Genomic DNA, 18,641 nt, shown 5'->3' with positions numbered 1-18,641 from the left:
TATTCTTCGCTTGATACTTCGCAGTTGCTTCTTAATAGCATATAAGAGTCTTAGGCGACCAACGAAAGGGCGGTAGCTAACACTAAAATTGTACAAACATATTTAGCCGGACCAGAATATATTCACAGAGGGCGTTTGTTGACCTAGCTAGCCAGAGAAAGTGGAAAAAAAAAGGAACAATAAGAATAGCTCTCTTAAAACTCAACTTAATGTCCAAAGTTTCTTTCCCAACAAACAGTGGAAACCACGCCAATACAATGATCCTTCACGCCCCTTGGTTTTGATTGGAATAATCCGAACATGATCCGCTTCATCTCATTGGCTTAACAGATCTGCGTCAGTGACCCGGATGTCAACAAAATGGCGTCACATTTCTAATGTGATTTTTTAGGCGACACTGATATGGCTGTTGCTTGTTCAGTGGGTACAATGATAAGTCTGGCTTCATTGAAACTCGCGGCAGTTCGGTGAAACCACGCGTGTCCACTTGGACTGTGGTTCAATGGTGTTTACAGGCAAGAGTAGACCGCGGGAGGCCATCTTTTATGCATTTGACCAAGGACATTATTTAGTCCTATATAACGTCCTTGATTTGACCAGATAGCAAAAAAAATAGGTTTCAAAGGAGCAAAAGCATAGTGCTCGCAAAAGTGGCATTAATCTAAATCGTACATGAAAATGAAAGAAAGGCAATCTTTTTGAAATATCTATTCATTTGCACAAGAGAGTGGAACAGCGAAGAAATAAATATGATAACACATAAAACGTGGTCAAGTGAAAGGAAGAAATCTGGAAAGGCTTCCACTAAGCTTTACTCCATTAGGGTAATGAAACACTGATCGTAATATAAGTATTAAAAAGAAAGTATATATGGATATCTAAAGTGCACAGTATAATAGATGATATGCTGATCTAATAAACATTGACGCCATCTAACAATACTTACAGTAGATCCAAATGCAGGTAAATATCAAGTAACAGATAACTATAACATATTAAATAGCAAACCGATCTTGTCTATATTAACTAATAATAATAATAACTTTATTGCAAGTTCATGCGCGAAGGCTAATTGCAGACAAACAAATACATGGATATACATGTGAATCGACATAGTTTTCTAGTCTACTGTGAAAGCTCTATGTTAATTATAACTAATGTTGACTATGGTTAGGTTTGACTTCTTTTTTGAAGGCAGTGGAAAATGAAGAGACCAACGTTTTGTATCGTAAGTGGGTTGGTTGATTTTAGTAGTAAGATTGATTTTTGTAAGTTAGTCAAATGGTGAAAGCTAGGGGAATTAACGGAAGCAACATACATGCATGTACAATTGATCCACAAAAATTCAAAACTACTAAATAATTTTAAACAGTCCACTGCTTTCAATTAACTGTCTGCTTGTTTATAAGATACTGTATTGAGACTGGAAGAATTTTAGTGTACATCTAAACCAAATGAAAGCATAGCATAGAGATGGTCCTTTCGGATGGAGACATAGCCCCGTGTATGAGGAAGTTAATGGCGTCAAACCTCTGCAGGTAAAAGAACCCAACACACCTATCGAGAAGAGTTTGACCCGGTTTGCTCGGCTGAAAACGTGAGCCGAAGCGAAGCTGCATTGCACTGTTAGCTACTGGAAAAAATACACCATGCTTCACCCAAGTTGAAAATGACTGTTTCACTTTCAGAGATGTGGAATTTCTGATGGTGGCGAGAAGACTGTCAGTCTTTGACGAAACAAATTTGTTAAGTAAATTATGTGTGCCAAGCCATGCATAAGTAGTGTATGGTTAATTTGAAGTATTTCCTTTAAACCCGAAAACATAGAAGCCATCATCAACTGGATTACACTTAAAAAAGGTGTTTGATGAACATTCCTTTGTGAACCACATGTGGCATTTTATATTGAACTTGAAGTACTCATACTTCCGTTGCGCCCTTTGATACTCCTCGCCAGGATAACGGAATTCATTATACTCCATCGTCTGTGTTCGCCTGTGACCGATAGTGACGTCATCACATGCAGCAATTTTCAGTTTCCCCATCGCAGCCTGGAAAAACTCTGTTAACAAAAATTAAAAGGCAACAAGGTTTAGCAAATCTTTTTTCTTCTTTTTGATATTTTGCGGCAACACCTCACAGATGGGAATATTTATTATTTCCATTTTATTCATCACAAAAACTCTTTTTGCGTCGGAATATAACTAAGGTTATATTTTGAATGGAAAAGAAATATATTGATCAGGTTTATTATCAGGTGTCTAGGTAGGTCTTCGTCTCTGGTGGTACACACACAAATCTGACTGGCATCTGAACGTATTCGATGAGGAACAAATAATCTAAATCTACAAAGTAGAATTTGTACGTAAATGCTAAAACCATCCAATATATATAATCATATGAATTATGTGAAATTCGAGTATCATGCAGGAAAAATCTATTATTGTTTCTGTCTCTTGATCATAAAATAGTTTCCTTCTTTGCGTTTGATGTGGTCAGTATAAAAAAAACTGACTGCTGTACGTCTTGATGACGCTAGATGGCGCTAAAGAATTGTGTTCATGAACTGTTTTCCATGGCAGTTGACAATGACTATTTGCTTACGTGTGTGTCCATGCCTCGAGTACTTTGGGTCGAATCCCACGGCGCGAATGCTGTCCGTTCTGGCCATGAAGAAGTTGGTGACCCTGGTGGAGAAATGACACCGAGGAAACCCGGGCACTTGTCCCCAGTGTTGATGGTCGTGAATAAGCAGGCAGTCTCCATCTTTATCGCCTGGGACGATCGTCATTTTCGTGAATTTCACTTTGCCATGACCGGTCTTTCCAGAAACCTTCACCAAGAAACAAAGACACGAATAAATAATTAAAATCCCTTATAGTTTAGCCAAAGCAAGTAGGCAGTACACATTAAAACTTACTAACACTAGGCTATTTAGTTCCAATTCAGTCCACATAATGTACTGGTGTTTCGCAAAAATCACAACCTAAAATACACTTAGAATAAAGGCTATAGGACAAAAAATGTAAAAGTTTGGTTTCGCCGGCAATCATTAACTTTGGGTGGATTTTAATTACTTTGTTTGTCTGTTTATGTATTTGTTAACTTGTAGACACGATAGACCTTAGGTAAGACAGATAATATTAAAAATGAACAAGTAACACGCGGTTTTTTTAAACGCCACAGCAACTTACCAAGTCCAAGTTTGTGTTGTCCAGAACATTGACAAGTCTGTCTAACTTTGTTCTCCGTCCGAAAGCGAAGTCGTCATCCACCCAGAGTAAGTAGGGCGTGGTCACCTGGGAAACGGCAAGATTCCTACCCGCAAACCAACCCTAGTTGAAGGAGAATGCGGAATGACGGTTATCATTCAAATAAAGCTATAATTTGCATGATCTATTTCGACATAAAGCCATAGTTTTCATTATATATTTGCACTACTAGGATGGTCTTCAACAATGTTAACTACAGGCCAAAAATCCTTATTTGATTACTGTTTGTTAGTTATTCTGTTTCAACGTCAACAACAAGATGCCACTGCAATTCCAACGACAGCTGCTAGGAAGCCAAGAGTCATGTCACTTCCTTCGGTATTCCAAGAACAAGGGGTATGCATTACCCAAAACTCATGACCATAGTATGTCCAGAACATGAGATACAAGTATTGAAAATTCTACTGCAGTAGCAAGAAAAGCCAACAGGGGGCACATAATCTAAGCATGTCTTCAATAGACTTTTATAATCCAACAATAGCTTCTTAAGCTATGTTGTTCATACACGAATACCGTTACAAAATATGCTACCAAAACATTTACCATCTTGAATATGGCAATAAAAAAGACGAAAACTGGAAGCCAAGTAACTCTTTCTCTGCTTTGAAAGAGAATATCCCAAATTTAATTTTTTTTCTTTAATATGCCAAGACCTAACCACGTATTGAAGTTTATAACAAACCAACAATAGCTTTTTGAAGACCGCTGCAAAATTGGCTACCAAACGTGTAAAGAAGAAAACTCGAATCCAATTGTTTACAACTCAATTTTCTGTTTTCGAAGCAAATGTCACTTACTATAGCATACGGCATAACAAAATGGTCGACATGTTCTTCCTGAAGATTTTCTATTGGACGACTGTCGTCGGCAACGATGACCCGGATGTTGGGATAAAATGCCCGGATGGTGGTAAGCAGGGTTCGTATAGAAGCATACCGGAGAAATGTTTTGGTGATGACGGTAACTTTGGAGGCGATGTCTTCATCTGTTTCAGAGGACAAAATGACAGTTTCTTTAACGTTATCAAATATTGCAAGACACTGGTATCGTATAGGATACAAAATTATTAAAGCTTCGGCAATTTGAAACTAAAATGTCTTGCACGCAAGTGAATGGGAATTTTGTTTATTAACGTTATATCATTGTGAACACATGCATGTCAGCGGAAGGTATTGTTATTTCCACAAATATTGTCTTCAGCACAATCATATCAACAAACACCATTAATTCGAGCAATATTTTTATATTTATCCTTTACAGACACAAAATCATTGGCAATGAATTAATTAGCCCAATGAATAAGTAGCTTAATGAAGTTAAACGGACCTGGTCCTGGATCGTACAGAATAGGAACGCTGGGAGGTTGGATCCGTAGAGGGATGCTTGCTTCATACGTCAGGTACCTAAATCTAACTATCGATAGATAACGGTTATGTACTGGATAATCCATTTAAATTCAATTTCAATTGCTATAATAATTGCCCTGTCATGCCCGTGTGTTATATAGTAAGTTTATTGATTCGATCATTCATTCATCGCTGAAGTACATGGCAGCGTCCTCAGAAAAGAATGCTGAATTGCGTACATTAGGCGTATTACATTTAACATATTAAAATCTAATACAATTGTTGCTTGTAAATGTAATACAGCGACTTTGAAGTTTTATGCCATGAAAGATCGAGATTACTAAGTCTTCAAAACAAAACAAAAATTAATCTCATACTGAGACAGGGGACGGTACCGACTTCAGACCACCATCATGTTCCACAAGGCCACGTGACCTAAGCAATCGGGCCAGTCTTCATGGCAAAAGTGGGAGATTTATCAAGAATGTCGATGATTCAATTGTCAATTCATACTTCTTGCCATAAAATCTCACATCATGCAGTTAACAAAAGTTTCATGAATAAATCTAGCTGATATGATATTTTTCTGAGTGTCATTTTTTCTGTCTATCATGAAGGGAATGATGTTAACACTTGCGTCCAACCTCATGTAATTTCGTCTTTTTATCATTTGTTTATTAGTGTTCCGTTTGCTATAGTCTTTGTCATTATGTTTAGCCATACCTAGTATGGCTAAACATATTGTTTTTACTCATGTTTCTTCTTCTTCTTCTTCTTCTTCTCCTCCTGTCAAATCTTCAAATCGATTCATCTCTGTCATTTTTTGACCAAATGACCTGAAATTTGGTACAGAGGTAATGTAGGCAAAAACCAATGTGCGTTCTTTTCCTTTTTTTGATATTGACCTTGAAAGTGATTTTATTGAGGTTTTTAGGCTATTTTTAGCATATCTTGGCCTCCTGCGCCCTGGTATTTCAACCGAATGACCTGAAATTTGCTGTATATGTGGCTTGAACAAATATTTAAAGGACTACATTCCCATTTTTGGCATACATATATTCAAAACGATTTATTTTGGGCTTTCTTGACAATATTTGCCACTTCTGTCACTTTCAATACTACATATGACCTAAAGGTCATTGACCCCAAGTGCCTTGCACCTGGCCTTGCATGCCTGTGAGCCTTGCGACCACCTGATTGGTCAATTGAGTTAATCTAATTACATGGCGCAGGTGTAGGCTAGTATTCATGCCAAATATGGTATGGTAATTCCTAGGACATGTGATTACATGGCTTTGTTCACTCTTTTTTTTTTAAAGATACACATCTCCAGTTCCTATATGTATTAAACCAAAATAATGTGAAATTTGGCATGTACACAGGCCCTCATTCAAATGTTTGCCATACAGCCTTTCAAAACGATTTTTTAAACAAAGAATTTTTTGGTTTCGTTATTTTCAACCCAAAGTGTATACTATTGAATCATGCATTCAAACAAAGGGGTGTCACATTTTTATATTTCACCCATTTTTGGTCATTTCCTTCTTCTCCTGTCAAATCTTCATATATATCATTATGTATACTATGGAAAACTTCATTCTTCCCTGGGGTTGATCTTTTTTAATTCAATTTTGAACTGGGTTGATTATGCACAAGAGTGTAATTTTCAGCGGGTATTTTTCCACTGGTCTAGTTTACATGGAGATGGCACGGAATATCCCATTCTTGCAAGGGGAGGATTCTGTAATCATTTATTTCAATTTTGAGCTGGAATGATTATGAAAAAGTCCATTTGTTAGCAGAAGTGTATTTGTTAATTAATAAGTGGATATGGTTTTGGACTGGTCCATATTGTGTTGAGGTGCTACTGGAAGACTCCACTCCTGTATGGAGAGACTGATAATTGTTTTTAAACTCAAGTTTGATCCATTTTTTTAGAGGAAGTATTTTAGAATGGTCCATTGTTATTTTGGGAGTCCATTTTTTGCATGGCGAGGAGCATGGCTAAACATGCTGTATTTGCTCGCAAATGTTGCCTTTCTAGTTGAAATATTAAGTTTTACAATTACAGCACGCCCCCACATTTTCCTTTGTAACTTTCTACAGCATGATTGTATTCATTCAATGATAAAATATCTACTGAAGTACTCACCGATTTCTGTTGCTCCTACGTCATACACCGAGTTGGAGTACACGACATACTGGAGTTGATGGTTGAGGTTCGGAAGACTTCGGCTACGAATGGTTAACGACTTCTCTCCGAGCCCTTCCGAATGTACTTCGGAAACTTCGGCTGTGACGTCAAGTGTACCATATTTAGATGCCTCGAGTTGAATCTTCCAAGCAATGAGGAAGACACACAAAGGAAAGATTCAAGTGAACAATTTGCTTTTTTTTTTTTAAATGATACTTAATTTGTTCTTTCTAGGCCATCTGCAGCTTTCATATTTAACTTTATTACCTCTTTCACTCCTCCATATACTTATATGTGATTTTTTATGACAGTTAGACATCCAGGTAATAAGATAGGCAATGTAATAGTTACCTTATAATCTTGTCTCCACTTTGAATCTAACACTTCAAGACCTGAAAAATGTAGAAACGTATAATAAGATAAAACTAAGCTTAGCACTGTTTAACTTATATTTTTCTCTTCCCCACGTCTTGTTGATGTAAAATGAACAGTATTATATCTCTGATACAGTCATTAAAAGCAATGACATGTGAACTTTTCTTTCATCAAAAGCCTTTGCAAAGTCAGCAACGTTTCTCATTCCAAGTTTTCATACCTGGGATTTCGATGGTTCCTTCTGGGGTGACCGTTAAACCGCGGACCGGGTAACTGAGTGGAACCGATCCTTTTACTATGTACAGTCTCTCTTGTAATGGCTCTAATCTGAATTACAAAATAAATTAATGAATGAAAAAAAAAATTCTGTTCAATTCTGTTCCAATTTCATTGTGAATGACAAATGGGCTTGTCAATTTTTCGGTTGCTATTACAATAAAAGGTTATTCCTGGTGACGATAACATGTGTTCATTTGAATAATATAGAATATCGATATTAATGAGCAAACATTGAAACTAAGTATCATAGCGTCCATGTTAGTGATGTTAGAAAGACAAAGATGAAGGCCTGTTATAGACCCCCTTGTGACTTTCTATGATACTGCATAGAAATTTTTGGTTTTCGAATATTCTGTTCTGAAATCTAGTGGTCATGTTTTTTCATGGAGTGGCAGATGGCATTTGGGAATTGGAATGGTTTATTCAGATGTGGGCCATCTAGCAGATTGTTTTAAGAATTGCAGGGGCATTTTTGTAAGAGTGGCTTCACAAAAGTGCGTTTATTCCAGTCCGTATGAGTTGCGTATTGGCATTTCTTTGTTTTAGTAGATTTTTGCGGAAAATTGTTTTCAACTTTGACCCACCGCTGTGCACCCTGGTTATCGAACAAACAAACAAAACAAACATATTTTTCTCTTTACTTTAGCCAGAAACAAATATCAATATGCAACTCACATGTACACGGAATTGAATATACGCACTAGCGTGAACGAAGACTTTTTACCTTTTCTTGTATTTTTCCAGTTCCTTTACTCGGCGTTGGTGAAACGCAATCCTTTCCTCGTCATCTATTGCTGCGTGCATGTTGGACATGGATTTTGAACAGTCACACGTGTGCCCTTGCAAACGGCTGACGATGTAAAAATCACATAGATAATCAGCATGTACATAGATAATACATATATGTATATATTCATTGTGTCGTTGTAATCTAGATGAAATAGAAAATATATGGGCATTCTTTCGTCGTAAAATGTAGTAAACACAATTTTCAAACATATCAACTAAGTATATGTACATGTACTATTATGGTATAAATTTATGTTAAAATATGCAATAAGTTTTTGATTGATTTTTGCGCACCCAGAACAATACGTGAAAGAAAAAATTGATACCACGTACGTTAATCTGAATGTATAATGAAACAAAAATTGTAATGATTTATGTTGATAGAGTTATTAGGACTCAAATGACTGTGTATCTCTGTTATTTTGTATCTGACCCTTACCTGTTCCCTCATGACTTCAATGAAAAGCGGCCTGCGTGCCGATTTGAGCTTATCATGAATAAACAAAGGTTCAAACAAACAAAAATTGACCAGATATCAAAGGATGACGTAACAAATAGAATCCATCCAATAATCAAATAAAGAAAATGTTTTCAATTTTGAAATTGTCAGTAGTTCAGAGGTTGAGATTTAGAACAAATCAGGAGGGATGAATGTATTCTTCGTACAATTGAAAATTCATAATAACTGCAAATGATACAGCATTGCCAAATATCTTAGATATGCTACAACCATACGATGTACCTTAGTGTTCTGTTTCTCCATTTGACTGTTCCTTTCCTTTGTATCATTTCAATCCTTTCCCTGTTCTCCATTCTTTGTTGGTTCGACCTTGTGTTCTTGATTGAGTTCATATCCCGTGCATAAGTGACGTCATGCAACTGATAGCAGAAGAGCAAAGTCCCCAAAAATACCACCACAAATAGTTTGCACATCATGTTATTTTTGTGTGCTAGCTTCTGGCAACTCCTGACAATTCTATTCCGTACTGTTGTGCTGTGTACCATGTTTACTGAAAAAGATAATTAAAAAAACAAGTTACACACAAAAAAAAAAAATCCTTTCATTCCTTCTTGAATTATTCTGATTCAAAGTTTCAAACAAGAACAAGCCTGCAGTTCCAAGTCATGGCCGCTAGGGGACCCTAAACATACACCATTTATTCCCGAGTCCAAAAGCTGGCTGCCACTTAAACATCATGACCAGTGTATTTTTGTAGTTCATTACTTTTGTTCAGAAAAAAGCTTCAAGGTACATAAGAAATTGTAGACTGTTAAATCATACACCTTAACACCCCCCCCCCCCTGTTTGTTGTCAAAAAGTGTCATATATTAATATTCTTCATGAACGCAATACAGGTTCTGCTATCGCAAAACTGTAAACAAACGTTTGGCTCGGCTAAGGGGAGTTATTTTTGAAAGCGGATCACTTACAAAACTGGTTTATCCACTACGTCACAGTGAGGCACCGTGTCACCGTGTCACGGGCCTGACCTTCAAATAAGTGTTCCACCTCACTTCATATTTACCTTGCTTGAATACAATGTCTACTACGTTCTGATTAAAAAACAAGGCCTTAGTCGTAGTATATAAGGGATATGAGTCATATGGCATTACAAGTGCAATACGCTACACGGGCTTTAATGATCTATATGTCTTCTGTTTTATTAAAAATGATATAAAAAGTACGTGATGTCGACGTTAAGTTATGAGTATCAATGTGCCCTCCCCTCCCCCGATTTCGATTCAATCATTCAATATTGACATATTCACAAACCCCCAAGCTTGATCTTTCTTAGAAATATATATATTGACTGATTATATAGTCAAGAAAATTCAAAGATATCGGGTAAAACGTCACCAACACGCAGCACTTACCTTTGTGACGGTAGTGTTCCACAGTAGAACAACACACGTATGAACGTAAGCTTCACAGTGACTATCCTTTTTGTTCCGCTAGGTGGCGCATGCTACATGGCCTGAAGAAGGTCAGCCAGAAACATACATGTACGTGTTCATCATTTTGGAACATAGAAAAGTCTGTTTGTGTGTTTAATCACTGTTTGTTAAAACAGAAATAATTGACCAACTCGGCAGACGACAGTAACACTAACGTCACCAGGAACGTTAGGAGGCAAGGAAAAGGCGGCGCCATTGCGAATAAAACTTCCTCCTCAGTAAAGAAAAATTGCTGTCGACTGTAAATATGCCTACAAGGAAGTCTTCCGCTCAGAGGGTCTCATTGCTATATTACTCCGAGTGTGTGAAAGAGTCCGGTTAAAAAGAACAAAAAATAATTATGCCTCAAAAATATATGTTAAGGCGAATCATGAAATAACTATCATAATATAAAAAGTGTTTGAGGGGAAGACTTGTTTACTACTGACAAGATTAGGTAGAAGTTGTTTTGGTATCCGCTCCGAGCGACTATTGGACGTGTACCTTTTTTTGTGCTGAGTGCTGCGGTCAGACGCTGGCGGCACAAGATCGCTTTTGTGGATACCAAGTATGCTTCACATTGATAATCAACTTTGTTCCGCTAGGTGGCGCACGCATGCTACATAGTTCGTAAAAGCCAACTAGGAAAACACATATATTTTCTGGAATCTGTTAAAAGTGAACCGTTCACTATGTGTATAGTACTGCATAGAATTATTTCTGTGGACGAATAGATGTATAGGCGTTAAGTTATATACAAAATATTAGCAGAGACTATATCGTAAACGTACATAGAACCATAAATTAGTAACGCCTGTTCATCTTCCATACATCTGCTTTGAGATCATTGAAAGTTATAACATCTCGAGCACACGGCGTAAGTAGCTGGGGGCGAGATTTCCGGTTTAAAAGATTACTATGATCATATTTCTGGCATTTGGAGCACTACGATTTCTGAGAAAACCCTATAACATAGCAACAAATTGAGACATTGTGTACGTCTTAATGATGTATATCATTCGCATTACTTCCCAAATTCGTGACCAGCCCATGACATGACATATGTTGTGTCTGCGAAGTTCCGCCGGGACAATGGCGCCACACTGCGGACACAAAGGGAAATGACAGCCTAGTCGTAAATCAACGAATCCCCATGCGGACGGGCCCGTGATTTCTGCGAAACCTTCATCATTATTCCGTGATTCAACCTTATTAACGATGGGAGGATATTTCATATCAAGCTATTTCTGGGAATAAGGCAGCAGAAAAATGGTTTTGTGGTTTGCGTTGTTTGGAATCTAAAAAGAAACGCAACCGCGAGAAAAAAATGCTTCTTTCACGACATATGTTTGCATATTTACAACATTGCTTTGGCAATTAGAACATTTCATTTCATTTTGTAATAGTATATGATAATACAGTATAGTATAGTATATTTGATAACAGCAAAGGTTTAATTTGTATAAAAGTATGCTTTAAGATTATACAACAAATCAATAAAATTAGAAACATTGATTTTTCAGTAAAATGTTTTTGTTTTTTTCTTCTGTCTGGTCTAAAGATTAAACACGTAAAAATCTTTAAAAGACTAACGTACAGTATAAGTTATTTTTTTTTTGGTTATGAATAGCGATAAAATACAAATACTGAAACAGTGCAAACTCTGAAATGTTATTAAATCATTGTTTGAACATTTTGGAGAGCATTGACCCAGTGACACACACTGTCTTTTTTCTGCGAGTTTTTCCAAACATCCGCCGTCCAATGACGTCACTTCCGTCGTTTGTCACCGTTGTACGATTGTCTGGGAGCGTGGTCTCGGTTTGTGTAACGGTCGATCCGAGGTTAATTAGATTAATTACTACGTCTGCCTTACTTCCGTTAAGTTTAGAAGAAAGAAAACAATTTCCGCTGTTTCAATAGACATATGTTCAATACATGTGCACGTAGGCAGGTAGGCAGGTGTTCAATACACTTAGTAGTTATTCTAAAGCAAATTTCAGCTACAAAACAAATACATTTTAGTAGCACGAGAATTTGTTTTGAAATATCGGGGTTGATTAGTACTGATAAAATTTTTTTTCATCATTAGTTTCATTCCTGTTTTATTTTTGTTTTTCTGTTCTGTTGAAATATGTCTTTAATAAAGTCGTCAACAGTCTATTATAAAACGTAACATGTTTAATTTTCCCTAAATAAATATTTCTTCCTCTTTGGTGCACCTTTGATTTTAATTCATATAAGCATGTTTGTTAGCATGTCTATCATAAAACGATTCTTCCCCCAAAAAAGGAAGGGGGAGAAGAAAGGATGAAAGAATGGAAGAAAAAAGGAAGAAGAGAAATGGAAGAAAAATCATCAACCATTAAATGTTGCAAAGTATAAAAAATAGAGCTCGAAAGAAAGAAAATATAAGTAAGTTAAAGTAACTAATAGAGGAGACGGAATAACTAATTTCTAAGAAAAAAAAACCAACTAGGTAGAAGATCAAGAAAGGAAGAAAGAAATAAACAGAAAAACGAATAAAGGAAGTAAAATTTGAAGAAAGAAGGTAAAAAAGAAACAAGGAAATAAGAAAAATGCAAGCTGAATAAACAAGAAAGCAAAAAGAAATATCAAATAAAAGAGAAATTGCTGGGCACTGTATTTCATTCTAGAATGACCGAAAGTTACCTTTTCTAATGACTCATGAACACCGACGTATCTAAACGAACCAGAACCGACCTACATCCCCCCATATCCGCCCTCGGGACCATGGGCAATTTCCGACATACAAATCTAGAACCATTTTCTATCAGGTGCTAAATGATCTGACGTCTGTGCGTCCGGAACTATTCATGAAAGTGACAAATTGAACGGCGACCTATCATTTCCCTGTTTATATTTGGAAACCAGACTGTCTATTAATATTTGTAAGTAGAGCAGTTCTTACACCGAACTTTATAACGCATAGTAATACATATAAGAGGTCTTGTTCGTGAATATTTTTCCATTAGACCCTAGTTATAGCTTGTAGTGGCATAAAGGGCAGCAAGTTTCCTCGTTGTTTCAGTTGTAGGGTATATTTTCACAGGGAGGGGCATAGTAATACATATAAGAGGTCTTGTTCGCGAATATTGTTCCTTCAGACTCTAGTGTTATGTAGTAATAACAAGCCACCGCTGCCACCAGTGTTACTATGGCTAAAGGCACTAGCTAGGGAGAGCAAAGGATAAGGTCTTCACACAGGCTTGCCCTTTGAGAACTGATGCAGGGACACCTGGGTCCCTTGCCTTTATTGATATCAATCGGTTACAGATGTCCGGCTGGTGTCTCTGTGAACGCTAGCGACCACAAAAAACTCCCCTCCCAATAAAATGATATGGCAACCTTGTGACGTCAGAAGTCAAGATGGCGGCCACCACACATCCCAACGGATCAAACAAAGGTTTTGCTACACAAACCTGTAACAAGGCAATCCACTATTCTCCTTAGTTGGCTCTACGAGTTTGGTTTCTTTAGTCTTATTATATGTTTTTTGTGATAGAATATCAGTGCTATTGCACTCGGATTCCTGTGGATTCATAGAGGCGTGACCACAAAAAGACAACAACGGTGCAAACTGATCTGCCATCACAAAAAAGCATATTATAGGTCTAAAAGAAACCAAACTCTAAGAGGCTGCTAAGCTGGCCAATGTGTTATGAAGCTAGATTAAGATACGGCATTATAAGGTTGTCACTGTGCAAATTTGCAAGGATTAAAAAAATCGCATTCTAGTCGCTAGCTTTTATATGAATACATCTAAAGAAATGAGGAATTCCGTGCCTTTCTATGTTTCTTCAGATGTTAAAAGCTTTATTTTTGTGTATATACATTCATATCGTTGCGCAGACTTTGATTGAATCTTGTGATGGGGAAGAATCCAGTGATCGTCGAACATGCTTTTTCCGGCGCCGTTTGTTTTTTGGGCTTCTTTCTAGGTGTCTATTTCCGAATACGAGCCAGGAAGACCATGCTGTATTAATGTACAACAAGCTAATGGGACATGAAAGTCGTTAAACAACCGCGAAGAAAGAAAAAATCGATAAAAACACTGTTAGTTTAATGGAGCGCGACCTCTCAATTCTCCCTAGAGGGGGGTTAGTACGGTCATGAATAACAACGGCAGGTTCCAGGAAATCAATGCGCTGAAATCAACACCGCTTTGCCTTATATGGAAAGTGGAACAACACCGCGTGACGTCATCAAGGGTACGTCCTAATAAGGATAAAACAAGTAAACAAGGAGATTGAGTAGTGGGAAATTGAATTAAGCAAAATACTATATACAATTCATTATAAAAGTTATGCTAGTGATATTTGTCAAGTGTCTTAATTGTTGCTATAGAGTAATCTCCAAGCAATATAAATTTTTACTGAAATATTTGATATATGTATTGTATAACCTAGTGCGTAATGTAAAACTAAGTTTTGGCTTTGCGTTGTCAACGATTTTATATATAATTTAGTCTCGTGCATTTTTTACCATAGGCACTTTAGTTTTGTGATATTTTTTGTTAATTTTGTTTCCTCTATGTTTTTAGCTTGGCATTTATGTATCTGTTTGGTGTGCTTTGTGAACGTTTGTAATGAATACTGTTACCAGGGCTAACCCTTTGTAATAGCCTTTGGCTAGTTGGGTAGTCCTGGCTGTACTTTTTACAGTCGAATAAATCAAATCAAATCTCCAAGCAGATCTATAATTAAGTTGCTAAGACCGTATCCAACTGGCCGAAGAAGAAAAAGTTCTTCTGACAGAGAAACAGGTTGGATACGGTCTTCGCAACCTATAGATCTGCTTGGAGATTGAGGCAACATATCCGTGCATTTAATTTGTTACCAAAATTCAAACTAAAAATCTACGTAAAATTGATATCAATAATTGTAGTTATAACAGACGTGTTGTAGCTTTTTTTCGCAAAAGCTAAGTGTAAATAACAAGAATGATGCAACAAACGAAAAAAATGACAATGTTGGACACTTGGCTACTTTACGTTCAGTTACTAATGTTCTAATCTTTTTGAGTTCTAAAGATATCTAACCTAGTAAAGAATAATTATATGACAGAAAAAAATTGCACATACCATTGGTTTTTAACATAACTTATAATGAATTACACTGCAATTCTACCTAATCTCCAAGCAGAGGTAGGAAGGCTAAATCGTAACGTTTTCTTACGTCAGAAATTCCGCTTTATATACATAACAACAGAAAAAAAGTGTCGCTTATTGTTATTGTCTTTGTCTATATATTTTAGAGGCGATTATTAATATTAGCTACTTGCTAGAGTGAATCACCTCTGTGTCCTGTGTATCGTTCAGTTGATTGATTTAAAAAAATTGAGAACTAGAAAATGTTATGATTTTGCTTCCCAATATCTGCTTGGAGATGACGTTCTGTTATACAACCAACTGACCCCCGGTCGATGTAGCCTTTAGAACTGCGTACATCCATTGTCAACCCGGTCACTTGTGACAGAGCCTCAAGCTCAAAAAGACGCAAGCTACCGGGGCTAAAACGCACAACCATCGATCCATTCTTCTTCCTAAATCGAGTTTTACCTTATTTGGGCATGCTAATAACGGTAGACTAGTGGGCCAAGGGCACGAGTGGGCAACGGTTTCATGGCTTGCTTTTGATCTAATTAGTAAAACAATTTACTGCGGGCAGTGGTTCTATAGATCGTCCTACGTGTGTTTTACGTAAGTTGCTCAAAGTCAGTTTCTTTGCATCAGTTGATGGAGTTTACGTAAGCAAGTGCGTACTAAGTTCTTGTATCTTGGCAAGTGTGGTACAATGGGAAGAATTCCAATCATCTTTTCGTAGTAAACCCGCTTTAGAGATGGAAATGGAAATGCATGTTTCCTTGGTAGTTGATAGGAAAGCTTCGGGGAAAGTTTTGAATAATATCGCTAGGGGGCGCGATTTATGTCAGCGGTGGCGAGCGTCACGTATTGTCGGATTTACCCCCCTCTAGGTAGAATTGACTACTTGGGAGAAGGGGGAGGGGGGTGATGACTAAGATCTCTCTCGGGATAAACCACATGCCTTCATCCCTACACTCTGTGTGGGACAGAAAGCCGGGGGCTTCAAAGTTTCCTGACTTCTGAAGCCTGTATGGACCCCGCTGAAACATACCCTTCACTTTCTTTGATCTCTTCACGCCCACTGCAAGAATTTTACAAAGGCAACTCGAAAAATACTAGTCATCCTAAGCGTACGAGTAGGTTGGAAAGCAGAAAAAAAGCAGAAAATTGGAGACAGAAAATCTTTGGAAACAATTCTCCATAAGGAGATATTCTTACTACGTGTTGGCTAAAACATAGCACTGTACATTTTCTTTCTATGTTTCAGCGAAAGTTTTCCTTTATTAGGATATGTTTGCAATAATACTATTTCATACAAATTTCATTTACAAAAAGTGTATTTTGAAAGTCATGTGTGTTTCGTTGTCATTCGATTCCTGTTTTAAAATCAGGATATAGTATATCCGTTGGAAGAGCGACTGAGGGCAATCCAGTTAAAAAAAAACACTGCAAATATAGATTTTCCTCATTAGCTATGCAAATAAAGTCCCAATTAGCATAATTTGCACTTCATTGTGTATATCTCAATCTAAGCTACCTGCATACTAAATATCATGGAAATCCGTTGTTCCTTTGTTCAGTTATTCTCCTTAGAACATTTTCACAAAAATTCCCCTGCAGTTCTAGAACAAGCTGCTAGGGGGCCAAAACATACACCACTTCTTAATAACATCACAAGCTATCTGCCACCCAAAAATCAAGACCACAGCACGTCCAGGTCAAAAGATACAAAATTTGAAGTTTTGCTGCAGTACCAAGGTCACATACCAGGGGGCCCAAAATCGACCTTGAATGTCGGCTTCACAACACCTGCCCACATACCAAATATCATCGTAATCCATCAAGAGGTTCTTGAGTTATGCTGACTACAGTAGTCCGGAAACACAGACAAACAAACAGACACACAGACACACCCAAAACAATATCTCCATTTTTCATGGAGATAATAAAGGACTCATTCATTCATTCGTTTATCCATCAATCCATTCATTCGATAGCGCCCGACTTATTCAAGCGTCTACAAGCTCTTCCATTGGTCAGGAAAGATGCCCATTAGCCCCTGTCAGAGATAGGTTGTGTAACCCAGGCTACTGAATGGATGAAAGAATCCTTTATCTAAAAGTAGTAAAGTCATAGGTCGTACAAATCCAATTTCTCTCGCCCAACTGTCTCCATACAGTGAAAAGGGGATACTAATTGATGGTCTGCATGGGGGGGGGGGTGTCCTGACAACGCCTTACGCTGAATTCAGAAGAGCCCCATACGTATTACGCTAAAATCAAGGCAAAGGAAGGAATGCGATTGGACGCAAAATCTCTTCATCTCACTACGAATAACGGGAATAAATTAGCCTCCGTTGCAGGCCTAACGCACGGCTATTTTTCAACTTATCGGTGCTAGGTTTTACTGCCCCAAAGCAGATACAGTGCCCCGAGTATATACGGCCGCGGTGGCCCTAGCAGATACGGTGTCCCAAGCAGATACCGGTCCCCGTGCCTGAAACGGAGGCTAGGAAATATTAACATGCTACCTACACCCCACAGAAAAGAGCATGCAGGCCCTCCTATCCTAACTAGCGGGGTTGTCAAACTTGTTGAAAGCAGAGCTTCCTAATTCCCAGGTGTCCACACGTGCCGTGGTGGCAGATATGCGTGCCATGTCGCCTCACTGTTGATCAAAGCGCGCCCAGAAATTTTCAGACGATCCGACGGACAAAAGTCAGACGACACATCGGACATCTGACAGACAACAAGACACACCCGCCATTCCTCTTCCCTGTATCCCTTTCTTCCTTTTCATTGAGGAAGGATGTTACATTATTGAGAGAAAAAAAGAGAAAGAAACCTAATTACAAACGTTTTAATGGTAAAATTGCTCACAAAGGGAATGTGATACGTGTTCAAAGCGTACGTGTTTGCACGGACGGGGGTACTACATTTCTGCTCCGCCCATGTTTAACTTTTGAGCGGCGTGTCCTCGGCTGACTTGTTGCCCGACCGAATTACACAGCTTTGCGGTTTTGAGATCAAAGCGCGCACTTGGCTTTCTGAATGGATCCGTGTTGTCTTCAGTTTCGGCTGCCTTGTTTGCGTTCTGTCTGTGACTTTGTATCTGTCGTCGTGCTTGCGGTTACCGCACACATCGTGGTTACGGGTGGCCCAACTTGTCAGAAAGAACTAATGGGGAGGTGGATTTCCAAGCAGATGTTAGGAGGGAAAAGTATAACGTTATGTAGCTGATGGACAGGCAAAAAAAGTTACATCTATCAAGGACATTATATAGGTCCTAGGATCTATCTATCCATGGCCACCTATCTATCTATTTGTCTCCCTCTCTCTCTTTCT

The 18,641-nt window shown here is 37.9% G+C and overlaps 1 protein-coding gene across 1 annotated transcript; it reads right to left on the bottom strand.

Moving 5' to 3' along the window:
• Window positions 1–1,501: 1,501 nt before the first annotated feature.
• LOC136424368 (beta-1,4 N-acetylgalactosaminyltransferase 1-like) lies at window positions 1,502–9,167 on the bottom strand. The gene is made up of 9 exons (XM_066412937.1): window positions 8,998–9,167; window positions 8,191–8,316; window positions 7,408–7,514; window positions 7,164–7,204; window positions 6,771–6,954; window positions 4,070–4,257; window positions 3,195–3,335; window positions 2,605–2,833; window positions 1,502–2,062 (listed from the first exon to the last, which is right to left on the bottom strand). Exons 1-9 carry the CDS (start codon window positions 9,105–9,107, stop codon window positions 1,791–1,793), a joined length of 1,398 nt encoding a protein of 465 aa, XP_066269034.1. The 5' UTR covers window positions 9,108–9,167; the 3' UTR covers window positions 1,502–1,790.
• Between the last annotated feature and the right edge of the window lie 9,474 nt (window positions 9,168–18,641).

This window comes from Branchiostoma lanceolatum, chromosome 18, assembly GCF_035083965.1.
Source record: "Branchiostoma lanceolatum isolate klBraLanc5 chromosome 18, klBraLanc5.hap2, whole genome shotgun sequence".
Lineage (NCBI taxonomy): Eukaryota > Metazoa > Chordata > Leptocardii > Amphioxiformes > Branchiostomatidae > Branchiostoma > Branchiostoma lanceolatum.
This window is presented reverse-complemented; position numbering and strand designations above follow the sequence as displayed.

Excerpts from the sequence above, each read along its gene's own strand:
- LOC136424368 (XM_066412937.1), bottom strand. The coding sequence starts at position 9,107 with ATGAACTCAATCAAGAACACAAGGTCGAACCAACAAAGAATGGAGAAC. Across the intron at positions 4,258-6,770 it reads CGTAGGAGCAACAGAAATCG|ATGAAGACATCGCCTCCAAA; the intron begins GTGAGTACTTCA and ends CCTCTGAAACAG. Across the intron at positions 2,834-3,194 it reads ACAACACAAACTTGGACTTG|GTTTCTGGAAAGACCGGTCA; the intron begins GTAAGTTGCTGT and ends TTCTTGGTGAAG.